The sequence below is a fragment of the Oncorhynchus kisutch genome, linkage group LG27 (assembly GCF_002021735.2).
Source record: "Oncorhynchus kisutch isolate 150728-3 linkage group LG27, Okis_V2, whole genome shotgun sequence".
Taxonomy (NCBI): domain Eukaryota; kingdom Metazoa; phylum Chordata; class Actinopteri; order Salmoniformes; family Salmonidae; genus Oncorhynchus; species Oncorhynchus kisutch.
The window spans coordinates 18,258,754-18,273,340 of record NC_034200.2 but is presented as its reverse complement, the minus strand read 5'-3'; the positions used below and the strand labels follow the sequence as shown (position 1 = coordinate 18,273,340).

The following is a 14,587-nucleotide window of genomic DNA, read 5'->3' as shown; positions in this document are numbered from 1 at the left end:
TATGGGGTGATCCTGCTGTTTGACTGAGATAGCAAAACAACTGCACAACCACTGGGTTATTATGGAGCCTCATTATGTGAAGAGACTAGAGGAAAAGAGAGAGAGAGAGAGAGAGAGAGAGAGAGAGACGGGGCGCTAGAAAGTGAGGAGATGGAGAGGAAGAGAAGACAGGGATAGAGAAAGAGAGATGAGAGTTGAGGGAAAGAAGGGAGGTGGAGAGAAAGAGTTGGAGATGGAGATGAAGAGGGATGCGAGAGAAAGAAAGTGAGAGGAAGGGAGATAAGAGATAAACAGGGAGAGAGGGAGGGAGCTGGCGAAAAATAGAATGTATCTGAGTGTGTGAGGGAGATAAAGAACGGAGAGAGAAAGGGAGAGAAAGGGAGAGAGAATAATCCAAACTGATTTCTGAGGTGATAGCTACAAAACACAGATGCCTTTCCCCACTAAAAATGAAGACTATGACTTAAGAACCCAATTAAGGATCTTTCTTAGGGGAGCCATCTTGGGAAGTAGATGGGGGGATGGGTCTTGGTAGGACATGAGCCCAGGGCTACACAGACTAATTAGACTGAGGCAGGGGGGTAGAGGGGATGGGATCCAAGCCTGTCACTGGGAGGGAGATGGGTTCCATGGAGCTCCACATGTCAGTCCCAGAAACTAAACACAATTACTCTCACATTTAACCACTTCACTTAGGGACAAGAGTTTGACTGGTGTAGGTGATGACGCTACAGCACAGAAATCTCACTCATACAAATCTCACTCATTACTCCTCTGTCTCCCTTGCTGCTATAGCTACTTCAGTGACAGAGTGAATTCTAGGAGCGAATTTGAGGCTACTGTTAGATTGAGCACTTCACAAGGTGAGAGTTGAAACTGTGATGCCAACAAGGAACAAATGCAGTCTCACGTTTAACCACTTGTTTGGAGTGAGACAGTTAGAATATTAGCTTTTAACAGCCACACAATTGGTGTCATGTATCATGTCCTTTACGAAACGGAAGTGTCTAATAATTACTGTACATACAGTGTTTGAAAATAAATCCATGAGGAAATGTGCGATTGGATTCTGTGAGGACCAGCTAGCCTCAACAGCAATTTGTAGAAACACGTTTAGAATCAGACACTTGCAAAGTGAATCTATTTGACCAGGTAAGTTAAACCTGTAATGCATTTCCCATCCAGTGTTAATGACATGCTTTATCAAAGTTGCAGAAAGTCAAATAAAAAGTACAACAGAAACGGTTAGGGAACAGATCAACTCTAGGTGATGGATTTCAACACAGAGCATCCTTCCCTCTCTTTGTTTGGATTTAACTTCTCCCAGTAGAACAGCAAGCGGAGGAGGAAGAAGAAGAGAAAAGAATGCCTCAAAGGCTTCTGGGAGTTTTTGTCATGTCTCCCTCCAGACACTGTGTTTGCATGCACACATCAGACCCACCATGGGAGAGGAAGAAACAAAGACACATACTGTACACACACACACACACACACACACACACACACACACACACACACACACACACACACACACACACACACACACACACACACACACACACACACACACACACACTGCAGAGAGAAAATCCTCTTAGGATCATTAGGTTTGCCATGCTGTCTAATTCTGATCCACCTACAGTAGTAAAGTAGAATGCCGAGACTGCGTTACGTCGTCGCCATTCATCTCACAATGTTTACTTCCCCTTTTACAGCGCTGACGACTGTTTGTACAGCGTGTTTGTACATCATTATAAATAAGCTTAAATATTAATGATGGCGCTTCACAAACACACAGTTGTGCCCTTTTATTTATTTCAACTTTTGGTGACAGCACTGTGAGCACATGGGCGGATGAAGAGAAGAACGGCATGTCATTTAAAAAGGTACAAAGAAAAGTTCAAACGCATGTGAAGCTGTCACACTTGGCAGATGAAGATAGTGTATTCTCAGAAAGCTAGGTGTTGGCAAGCCACTGAGTGCTAAACAAATGTAGATCAGCCTCAGAGTGGCACGTGTTAGGGATATGGTGCACTAAAGGTGGGGACATATTCCAAATTGTAAATTCTAAAATCAATCTTCATGGGAATTGTAGTCCCAATTCGCAATGTCTGAATGATGCTTTGCCTCGTTTCGGTTTCTCAAAGTCTGCGAGAGCCCACCAAAAAACACTGACAATCTTAAATAAATAATAATACATATTAAATAAATATTAAATAATATTTTGTGTGATGACTGTCAGTTTTTTTTGCTCTCGCAGACGTTGAGAAATCACTCTAATATTCTTTACAGAGTGGGCTATGCTATTACACATGCTATGCTATTACACATGATATGCTATTACACATGCTAATGCAATACTATCATTAGCAATACAGTGAATCCATGGTGATTATTCTGCTCTATTTTCAAGATATCATATTTTTTCATAAAAAAAAAAAGTTTTTTTCCCAAAAATGATGAATTTCCTTAATTAAAACACAAAAATCGGCCACCGTTTGGCAATAACGTCCGTCACACACTGAGAAAGAAGGAGAGTCTCATTTGTGAGGAGAGGAAGTACAACATGATACAGACATGCTCTTGTCACTTCTAGCACTCATTAAAGAGTTGGAGCTTTGGACCGAGCGGAGTCGTCTTTGAAGGAATCTTTTAAAAGACCCTCCAATTAAGGTGCGTGTCCTGCGGGTATCTAAGGAAAGGGAGAGAAGTCCTCGTATTACCCACTCACTGTCCTCCTCTATCAACTGGAGCAGGACTTACAATCTCACTCCGCTCACTTCCAAGGAATGATAATGAAAGGGAAGGATAAAGAAGAGCCCCGGCTAAGTGGAACGGGGGGGGGGGGGGGGGGGGGGGGGGAATCTCATCCCAGAAAAAAATGCAATCTTCACTGTTGTGTAACTTGAATATCATTGTCTTGCCTTTGGAGGCTTAGGAGCACTAGGGTTCATCACCATAGAGAGGGAGGAGATATCCCACGCATGTGCACTTGCGGTGGTATCGCAACACAAGCAGGCCAATGATGAGCTGCTGGACTTATGTGCTTCTTTCAACAAATGAACTTCCACTCATAGAAATGTCCAATTTAAGCTGTGGCTAATTCACTGCTGCCACCATCAGTTAATAGATCTGCCTCATTAATCCAGTAGAGTAGCAAGCAGAGCATTGTCCATGGCTCAGTTCCTTATGTAACAAGGCAGAGAGAGACACGTCCACTGAAGCTAATGCCAAGGAAACAGGAGGAAAAAGTGTCTTTTTAAGTTGCCGTTGTATTTCAACTACTCCTAAGTACCCACAAACCCCTGGCTTGTCCGACCAAGGTAATGCGTACAGACAACCTGTGCATGGGAGGGTGTTAGAGTAGAGGAGATTGGAGGAGAGGAGAGGCTAGAAGAGGATGTGTTTCCTACTCTTATAACTGTGTGGGGGGGTGGGCCGTAAGGGTGGTCAGTAGGGGGTAGTGGGAGGTTGAGTGGTCAGAGAGAGAGAGAGAAAATGAGAGAGAGCGAGAGGAAGAAAGTGGAAAAACCACACCACAGCTAGCCCTGTTAGCACCAACACTGAACCATTGGCCCTCCCCATCAGCACCTCATGAAATATCTCAAAGGGGTGGTCTATGTGTCTCAATGCTTGGCTAGAGAAAGAGAGGGAAAGAGAGAGAGAGAAAGTGAGAGAGAGCAGAGTTTCTTCTGGACTGTGGTTTCTGGGGCACCGAGGCCCAGGAGTCAGTCAATCTGTCCGGTCCGAGGGAGGCAGCCGGGCGGGGGTTCCTGGGAGGGCTGATTAGACGGATGCTCTCCCATCATCCATCTCGACAGGCCGGCAAAAATTGGCTCGCCCCTCGCAGGGTAGAGTTCACAGGGGGAGGCGATGGGGGAGGATGGGTGGATGGCGGGGGAGAGGGGGGAGGCGGTGCGGGAGAGGGGGGTAGCGCTGAATACCTGTCACAGCCTTTGGTCTGTTTCAGAGAATCTCAGCGGCAAATTAATAAAATATCATTGCTGCTTCCCTGTACTTGCCTACCATGGCAGGCAGCTCTCCCTCTCCTCTCTCTCTCTGCCTGCACTAACCCCCTGACCTCTTCAGACTACTGTGAGAGATGAGGAGCCGAGGTAGCCAGAGAGTGGGCCAGAGTGTCAGGGTGGAGGAGGAAAGAGTAACTCAAAAGTCCAGGCAGAGAGAGGAGCAGCATCTATCTCTTCACCACTGGATGGTCACTCCACTAGAGAGAGATTGACAAATTACTTCACCATGTCAGGGAGACATTTTGAGTAGTGATATAGTCGGCACAAAAACAACAACCCGCAACAAACAACAACTTGTACACAGTACATAAACCTTGACTATATCTCGTATGTGGCAGTGCGGATGCAGTAGAGAAGAGACATCTATATTCTAGAACACTCAGAAGATGTATCTTAAATCGGAAATACTGTCCGCGTTGTACAACACAAATTCTAGGTCTACTAAGAAAGATGTCCTTCCTTTGAAAACACATTTCTTCATTTCTTCTTCTTCCTCTAAAAAAGGAACCCCAGGGGGAGTTAGAGGTTTTGGTGTTAATCAACTTGTATGTCTGTAATGATGTGGATTTATGTAAATGTCGTAATGAATGCGTGTTTAAGTGGGAAAAGCCTTTGCGTGTAGGTGTGTGTGTGTGTGTGTGTGTGTGTGCGTCTTTGTGTGTAGGTGTAGGTGTGTGCGCGCGTCTCTGTTTTGTGTGTGGGTTTGTGTATGTGTGCACATGTGTCTTTCGGTGTGTGTGTGTATGCACCCATTGGGGGTTGCTTCTAGAGCATGCCACGGTGCAGGTAGAATATGATGATCGTCTTATCCCTAAGCACAATCCATGCTCTCCTTTTCACAACCCCCTGCTCCACAACAAAGTGCCATATGTCTTTCATGTTCGCTCACCGTCTCTTCACAAAGGGTGTTAAACAATATAAGCACGAAACAACACCTCCGGGAGCTGGAGGATCACTTCATGCCCAAAAAATGTCAGAGTAAAAAGTTGGAAAAACATCCCCAGGTTATTTGAGATTGTTTACAGGTACTTGTAACAATAGCAAAAACACTCAAAACATTAGTTCCAATGACAGATGAAATTGGATAACTAAGACGCTGTGTTTGCCATGTTGTGTTAAGAGAGAGGACTCGATGCTAGCTAGGAGTTTGTTAGAACACATAAGACTTGTAAGTTATTAATAACCTGGTCTTCCATGACCAACCTGTATGTTGGAAGGTGATGCCTCAATCCTTGTTTAATTCATGGCTGTCTGTTCTGTAGACTCAACTACCTGGTACATAATGATCACATTCACCTTCCTCCTGGCACCACATGGCTCTGTGTTGACTGGCTGAATCTCAATATGAACATCTCCTCTCTGGTCAATGCTAAGCTAAAGCCCAGGATGCATCCTTACGTCAGCTGGCTAGATGCTAATACTTAGCTAGCACCACTAATCCGACCGTGTCTGTGGTGGTTGGGGCTCGTGGTCAGTCGACTGGTGTTCGGTACTAGTGGGTTTCACAAGGTGCTTTTTTTTTATGAGTGTTGACAATTAATTTGCTCTACTCGTATTTTTTAAGGACTCAGTGCTCAACTACGAGGCGCCAACAGACAGTGTTTCAGATACAAGGGATTTGTACAAGAAACGAGGAAAGACACGGCATGTCCTGCCAGGGCACAATTCCCCAAAAGACGATTGAGCTGGTTGAAAACAACAGATGAAGACTGAAATAAGGCCTTTTAATTTTGTTCAAGTACTCTGAGGACAGTGGGAAGAGATTGCTCGAAAACAGATTATCCCTACAACGTTGAGAGTTCATAAGAGTCCAAATTCTAACTTTGTTGAAGGGCAGATAGGGTATCCCTATGGAAACAGATCATATTTAGCCATGAGTGTCTCCTCTGTGATTACAGGGCTGGGAAATGGAGGCATATTATTGACTCAACTGTGTTTTGGCCTCTATACAGTATAGTAATTACTCCCCAAAATGCACATTCCCCTAATCCTTCTAATTCCAGATATTTTAGGTCTAATAAGCAAATCAAATCATTGTGTATCGGTTGATCACAAATGAGTTTGGAAACCAATTGGAGTAATTCTGTCTGAGTCTCCCATCCCAACCTGGATAGAGAGGAGGCGAAATGAAATGTGTGTGTGCCTGCGTGGGCGTTTGCGTGCTCATGCGTACACGCACACGAGTGTGTATAGGTTTATGTGTGTGCTTGATGGTGGTGGTGACCGTTACGTGGCCTGTGTTTGGGCTCACCTGTAGCTCTGTCTGGAAGAAGAACTTCTGTGGGCACTGGGAGCAGTCGTATATCTTATCCTCCTGGCCATGGGCTGAGAAGATGTGCTGCTGGAGCTTACTGGCCTGGACAAATACTACAGAGAGAGAGAGAGAGAGAGAGAGAGAGAAGAGAGGAGAGAGGGAGAGAAAGGGGAGAAAGGAAGTGAGTATCTTCTTTGAGTAAAATATCAGACATTTTGCTAATGGAATAAACGGAGCTATCAGAATATAAGGGTAAATGCAAAATAATCCACAATGACATCAGCTAAATAAGAAACATAGAAACAAAGAGGAGAAAGTTATTGCTATACAGCCAACATATATTGGTTAAGGGCAACGACAACAGATGCTAAATACGGGCAAATGAATGTGTTGTACTGACAATAAAAAGACATGATTATGAGGTCAGTAATTAAGACACAAAAAAAAAGTCAACTTTGTATTCTGACACATAATTGGGGTTTTAACAGTGGTCATACCCGGCCGTCCAACGATGGTACAGTGAATGAGCAGTGAATGAGCGCATAATGTTACGAGAATAATGAGGATCTTTATTTAGAACTACTTGTTGGGACAACAAGCCAGAAAATAAACAACCACAGAAGAAATTGGCATGGCTTCAAGTGCAAAACATGGCCTCCATTACGCTACATCGCTAATGATATTGACAATATAAATATTCATGCAGAGGCACTATTTATTTATGCAGACTCAGACTACAGTCGCTATGATATAAACACACACACGCACTCTTTCAAAATGTAAATGTATACTATGCATTTGGGCTTTAATTAAGCCATAGATAGTCCACGTTGGTACTGTATACTAGGGAGACGTGCGTGTGTGTGTGTACGTCTCTCTCTTGGTGTGCGTGTAATTCTCTCTCTCTCTGTGTTCACCGAAGAGCACTTCAAACATGCCATTTGTTATCCCACAAGTCTGTGCTATAAGGACGCATGTTACCTCTGTCTACTCTCTGAGGTCTGGAGGCTCCCGAAAAGTGACCATGTGGGGCTGGGCTTCATTTTTATTTCTTAAAGGGGCAAAATAACTGTTGTATTAATGCATGCGCCGCCTGGGCTGAGGGCCGCAGGGAGGGGGAGTGAAAAGCAGCCGCTAAAGGGGAGGTGTCTATCTGAGAGCACTTTGGGGTTTCTGCAGCTCTATCGCCTCTGACGGGAGCTCTACTGCAGCGCACGGGGTGCTCGGCAACATCAACATGTCCCAAAATCAGCCGGGAGAGCCGATATTAATTATTGAGCTGTATATGCCCGAGGTTCACTTAGCTACGGCAGACGGCCGCCCAGATGGCCGCCACGTACGCTCCTGACCTGAGAAATAAAAGTTTATATCTGCAGCTAGCGTTTCGCATCCAGAGTGACAGACACTCACAGACTACTAATATCGCAGTGACAGCTGTCCGTGGGAACACGACTAAACTAAACACAGTGTTGAACACAGAAATGAACATACTCACACTAATGAACAAACAACGCCATGGCTGTGATTATGGGTTATAGCCTACTTCTGAAAATAAATGATCAGAGTGTTCGAGCTGGATGTTCTTTTCGCAACAGCTTTGTTTCATCCCAAGGTTAAGTACAACACAAGGCCATCCAAAGCTGGAAATATATAACCGCTTCGTGCTTAGAGGCTACAATGATTGCGGCTTTGTTTGTGTTTTTCACATATTTTAGGAAAAATAAAGTAGGCATGCAGACATACACCATGTGGACATCTGCTCGTCGAACATCTCATTCCCAAATCGTGGGCATTCATATGGAGTTGGTCCCCCCCTCTGCTGCTATAACAGCCTCCACTCTTCCTCGAAGGCTTTCCACTAGATGTGGGAACATTGCTGTGGGGAATTGCTTCCGTTCAGCCACGAGCATTAGTGAGGCACTGATGTCGGGCAATTAGGCCTGGCTCGCAGTTGGCGTTCCAATTCATCCCAAAGGTGTTGGATGGAGTTGAGGTCAGGGCGCTGTGCATGCCAGTCAAGTTCTTCCACACCGATCTCGACAAACCATTTCTGCATGGAGCTCACTTTGTGCACCGGGGCATTGCCATGCTGAAACAGGAAAGGGCTTTCCCTAAATTGCTGCCACAAAGTTTGAAGCACATAATCATCTATAATGTCATTGTATGCTGTAGCGTTAAGATTTCCCTTCACTGGAACTAAGTGGTATAGCCCGAATGATAAAAATCAGCCCGAGACCATTATTCCTTCCCCACCAAACTTTACAGTTGGCACTGTGCATTTGGGCAGGTAGCGTTCTCCTGGCACCCGCCAAACCCAGATTGGTCCATCGGACTGCCAGATGGTGAAGCGTGATTAATCACTCCAGAGAACACATTTTCACTACTCCAGAGTCCAATGGCGGTGAGCTTTACACCACTCCAGTTGACGCTTGGCATTGTGCATGGTGATCTTAGGCCTGTGTGTGGCTGCTCGGCCATGGAAACCCATTTTATGACGCTCCCGATGGAACAGTTTTGTCAGCACGTTTTGTGCTGACGTGCTTCCAGAGGCAGTTTGGAATTCAGTAGTGAGTGTTGCAACCGAGGAAATTCTTTATTTTTTACACGCTACGCGCTTCAGCACTCGGCGGTCTCATTCTGTGAGTTGTGTGGTCTACCACTTCGCGGCTGAGCCGTTGTTGCTCCTAGACATTTCAACTTCACAATAACGATGTGAATATCGATGTTTTGTTCCCCGAGCCACTTAGTGGCAAAGTGCTCCATCATGCTGGAAAAGGCATTGTTCGTCACCAGGGGATTCATCAGAGAAAATGACTTTACCCCAGTCCTCAGCAGTCCAATCCCTGTACATTTTGCAGAATATCAGTCTGTCCCTGATGCTTTTCCTAGAGAGAATTGGCTTCTTTGCTGCCCTTCTTGACACCAGGCCATCCTCCAAAAGTCTTCGCCTCACTGTGGGTGCAGATGCACTCACACCTGCATGCTGCCATTCCTGAACAAGCTCTATACTGGTGGTGCCCCGATCCCGCAGCTGAATTAACTTTAGGAGACTGGCGCTTGCTGGACTTTCTTCGGCGCCCTGAAGCCTTCTTCACAACAATTCAACCGCTCTCCTTGAAGTTCTTGATGATCCAATAAATGGTTGATTTAGGTGCAATCTTACTGGCAGCAATATCCTTGCCTGTGAAGCCCTTTTTGTGCAAAGCAATGATGACGGCACATGTTTCCTTGCAGGTAACCATGGTTGACAGAGGATGAACAATGATTCCAAGCACCACCCTCCTTTTGAAGCTTCCAGTCTGTTATTCGAACTCAATCAGCATGACAGAGTGATCTCCAGCCTTGTCCTCGTCAACACTCACACCTGTGTTAACGAGAGAATCACTGACATGATGTCAGCTGGTCCTTTTGCGGCAGGGCTGAAATGCAGTGGAAATGTTTTTGGGGGATTCAGTTCATTTGCATGGCAAAGTGGGACTTTGCAATGAGTTGGAATTCCTCTGATCACTCTTCATAACATTCTGGAGTATATGCAAATTGCCATCATACAAACTTAGGCAACAGACTTTTTGAAAATTAATATTTGTGTAATTCTCAAAACTTTTGGCCACGACTGTACAGTGCCTTCAGAAAGTATTTACACCCCTTGACTTTTTCTATATTTTGTTGTGTTACAGCCTGAATTTAAAATGTATTAAATTGGGATTTTTCTGTCACCTACACACAATAGCCATAATGTCAAAGCGGAATGAAGTACTTTGAAACTTTTACAAATCAATACAAAATGGAAAGTTGAAATGTCTTGAGTCAATAAGTATTCAACCTCTTTGTTATGGCAAGCCCAAATAAGTTCAGGAGTAAATATGTTCTTAACTTCTTGGATATAGGGGGCGCTCTTTTAATTTATGGATAAAAAAACGTTCCCGTTTTAAACAAGATATTTTGTCACGAAAAGATGCTCGACTATGCATATAATTGACAGCTTTGGAAAGAAAACACTCTGACGTTTCCAAATCTGCAAAGATATTATCTGTGAGTGCCACAGAACTGATGCTACAGGCGAAACCAAGATGAAATTTCAAACAGGAAATGCCCCAGATTTTGAATGCGCTTTGTTCCAATGTCTCCTTATATGGCTGTGAATGAGCAAGGAATGAGCCTACACTTTCTGTCGTTTCCCCAAGGTGTCTGCAGCATTGTGACGTATTTGTAGGCATATCATTGGAAGATTGACCATAAGAGACTACATTTACCAGGTGCTCCGGTTGGTGTCCTCTGTTGCAATTATTGCGTAATCTCCAGCTGCATGTATTTTACCATTTGCTTCAGAGGAGAAACCAAACTGCCACGAATGACTTATCATCGAATAGATATGTGAAAAACACCTTGAGGATTGATTCTAAACAACGTTTGCCATGTTTCTGTCGATATTATGGAGTTAATTTGGAAAAAAGTTTGGCGTTGTAATGACTGAATTTTCAGGGTTTTTTCTTAGCCAAACGTGATGAACAAAACGGAGCGATTTCTCCTACACAAATAATCTTTTTGGAAAAACTGAACATTTGCTATCTAACTGAGAGTCTCCTCATTGAAAACATCCAAAGTTCTTCAAAGGTAAATGATTTTATTTGAATGCTTTACTTGTTTTTGTGAAAATGTTGCCTGTTGAATGCTAGGCTTAATGCTATGCTAGCTATCAATACTCTTACACAAATGCTTGTGTAGCTATGGTTGAAAAGCATATTTTGAAAATCTGAGATGACAGTGTTGTTAACAAAAGGCTAAGCTTGTGAGCCAATATATTTATTTCATTTCATTTGCGATTTTAATGAATAGTTAACGTTGCGTTATGGTAATGAGCTTGAGGCTATAATTATGCTCCCGGATACGGGATTGCTCGAAGCAACAGGTTAAACAAGTAACATTATAAGTTGCACGGAGTCACTGTGTGTGCAATAATAGTGTTTAACAGTATTTTTGAATGACTACCTCATCTCTGTACCCCACACATACAGATAATTGTAAGGTCTCTCTCTCGCAGTGAATTTCAAACACAGATTCAACCACAAAGACCAGGGAGGTTTTCCAATGCCTCGCAAAGAAGGGCACCTATTGGTAGATGGGTAAAACACTTAATCGCAGACATTGAATATCCCTTTGAGCATGGTAAAGTTATTAATTACACCTTGGATGGTGTATCAATACACCCAGTCACTACAAAGATACAGGCGTCCTTCCTAACTCAGTTGCCGGAGAGGAAGGAACACGCTCAGGGAATTCACTAGGAGGCCAATTGTGACTTTAAAACAGTTACAGAGTTTAATGCTGTGATAGGAGAAAACTGAGGATGGATCAACAACATTGTGGTTATGCCACAATACTAGCCTAATTGACAGAGTGAAAAGGAAACCTGTACAGAAAATAAATACTCTAAAACATCCTGTCTGCAACAAGGCACTAAAGTAATACTGGGGAAAAAATGAGGTGAACCAGGTAAAACCCCGGACCTCATATGGTATGACATGATTCATCTGTTGTAAAAAGGTTGAATATGGGGTATGATGGGACCAGAGTTTTTCTATTCAGGTGAGATGGTTTAAAAAAAAAACTCCTGGCCTTGGGAAGGATGAAAACCCTGTCGAGCTGCAGCAACCATGTACTTGTTAATATGAATGATATTTTTAAAGGAGGCCTAGGGAGGTTTCCTATACACAGACATAGAGAAAGCAACATGATTGGACAATAAAACTCACAGGGCTGAGTTAGCTTTTTGCAGGTTTGCACGGTGTACTCCTCCTGCCCTATGCAACTGTAGGCTTGATAAAACGGGAACTCACAGTCTGTCAGCTATTGTGTTTATTGATTCATTTCCAGTTGGATAGAAAACGTCTAGGTAGCCTAGTCAGCTAAAGTTTGTTCTGAAGTGTTTTTGATTTCATGTCAATGCTAATATGGCAACTGTAATTACGTATTCGAGAGACAACAAGTGCTCATTTTGCAAATGTATTTATGTTATCAATAAACATTGGAGAAAAATATAGTTTACATGTTGTCAATAATCTAAGCCAACCCTATCTGTTTGCAGCATAATTACGCACAACCAACCCGCCTATGCAGCTGCTGTTGTTAGTAGCCTACAGTTGATTAGACTGAAAAAGACTATTGTTTCCATGCAATACAGCATGCAAGATCGATAATGTTTAAGTGTAATGGCTGCTACACTTACGTGAGAGTTTGTCTGTCGAGAGTGATGTGTTATCATGCTAAATAAATACCGCAGGAAAGTGGAGAGCGTTGTGTGTTGTGCCCCGCCCACGCGACCTGCAATTTCCGTGAATCTGATTGGTCAACACACACAGAAAGCCTGCCGCAACACTTCGATGTGAATGACAGAGAAAATGGGCACAAGTTGACAAATCATGAGGCAAATCGGTCTAAAAAACAGCACTTTGCCCTCTTTTAACACTCAATATATTTGATTAAACTAAATCAAAAGTGGTATGGCGCTTCCACAACTGATTGAAAAGTGATGTGGCAAATGCCGCCTCGCCACATGTTTTCCGGCGGCCCTGAACGAGACACAAGTTGCATCAGCATGGCACAGCTAAGGCATCAATGCATAACTCAGCATTCATTCACCGGCATCATGCATAAGTGTACAATGAAAGATGAAAGCATTGCAGGCAGAGTGTCTGTCGAGAGAAAGAGAGAGAGAGTGACCGAGACGGAGAGAGCAAGAAAGAGAGAGTGAATGATAGAGACAGTGAAAGACAGGGAGACCGAGTGAAAAAAACAAGTGTGTGCGCGAGAAAGAGAGAGAGAGAGAGTGCGCGAATACGAGGAATCCAACTTTGTGGTCTTTTCTGGCTGTGTGAGTGGAGGCCGACTGAGTGAATGAGGCTGAGCAGGGCTGGGGCCAGTCTGGGCTGGGCGGCGGGGCGGAGGGGCCAAGGTCTCCTGGCTGTGGGGGATATTAAGCACTCTGATTAGATCTCAAGGGCCTCCGCCATGGCAGACGTCTCCTTTACTACAGGCCCCAGCACAGGCCCCAGCTCATCTTTATTTTGGCAGGGTGGATGATGCTCTCTGCAGGCTATCTCTCCCTCTCTACACATACAACACCAATGCTAAGCTCTTTGTAAAGGGGAAAAGTTGATCCTGCTTTTTTCTTTAAAAAATACATGTATTTATCGGTTCTATTTGCTTCTCTTTTAATTTCACATCCAGGAGTTCATGATAATATAGATTTAAATTTGCCGCAACAGGAGTGAGTGCTCTGTGACTGATGTTATTTTATTGTTGGTAATTAACTTCATTTTGTGATGCTTTTTAATATGTATTTTATTTGGAAAAAACTCATTCTAAAATCGTTACGGAAGAGACTGGCAAGTTCATGGAGGACCAGCTAATTAATATACCTATTTGTCATAAACTTGCTATTGTCAGAAAAAGACAAAGAACATCCTGGAGTTTTGTGACTTTCAGTTTCCTGCTGTGACATAAGGGGTGGAAACACATTCATCCTGAACACCTTCTTCTGTTTTCTTTGTCTTAACCCTCATAATATTCCCAATCACATTTTCCCTGGCAGCCCCTCGCAGCCACTCCTAAGGGTGCAGGCAGAGCAGACACTTCTAGCTGCAGGCTCCCCCACTTCTGAAACCTGTCAAAGCTTTCCTGGGAGAGTCAGCCTCACTCTCTCTCGCTGTCTCTCATCATCCAGGGGCTTATGGACCCCTCTCCTCTCCTCCCGTTCCCCAGCTCTCTTCTCCTTCTCTTCTCTCCCTTCATCCTTTCATCTTACATTCACAACTTGCAATTTGCAGAGCTGCACTGTAGCTTTCCCCAAAGTTTTCTTCTCCTTCCTTTCTATCTATGTTTTTCTTCCAGCTCCTGTATGGCCTGTCCGTTCTGTCCGTTCTCTACCGCCACCAGACTACAGTGTAATTAACTCAGAGGAACAACTGACAGTCACTTGGACCCTCCCACATAGACATGGCTCACCGGGTAGACTGGAAATAGATCATTTAGAGACAGACTTTTAAGTGGGATAAATGTTTTCAAGGACAGACTGGGTCTCACCGACAAACCGCCTCCAACCCATTTCTCCTTATCCAGAGAATGCCTGAGAAACCCAGTGTGCTCCCTCCCTCCCTCGACAGAAGCAGGCCTTTCAGTCTCTCCCTCTATACTCCCCATGGTCCACCACTTCCATCCTCCATCTAGCCCCGTTCCCCACCTCTGTGTGTCTGCTCTACCACCACTGTCCTGAGGGTGCTCTCACTCTCTCTCTCTCTGCTTTCCT

The 14,587-nt window shown here is 44.1% G+C and overlaps 1 protein-coding gene across 6 annotated transcripts in view; it reads right to left on the bottom strand.

Moving 5' to 3' along the window:
- The window catches only part of LOC109871646 (zinc finger protein 521-like), a 150,792-nt gene that overhangs the window by 13,749 nt on the left and 122,456 nt on the right, over window positions 1–14,587 (bottom strand). For all 6 annotated transcript variants that reach the window (XM_031806541.1, XM_031806543.1, XM_031806542.1 and 3 more), the window contains exon 7: window positions 6,280–6,395. In XM_031806541.1, the coding sequence (XP_031662401.1) occupies window positions 6,280–6,395 (116 nt within the window). The remainder of the gene's footprint in view (window positions 1–6,279; window positions 6,396–14,587) is intronic.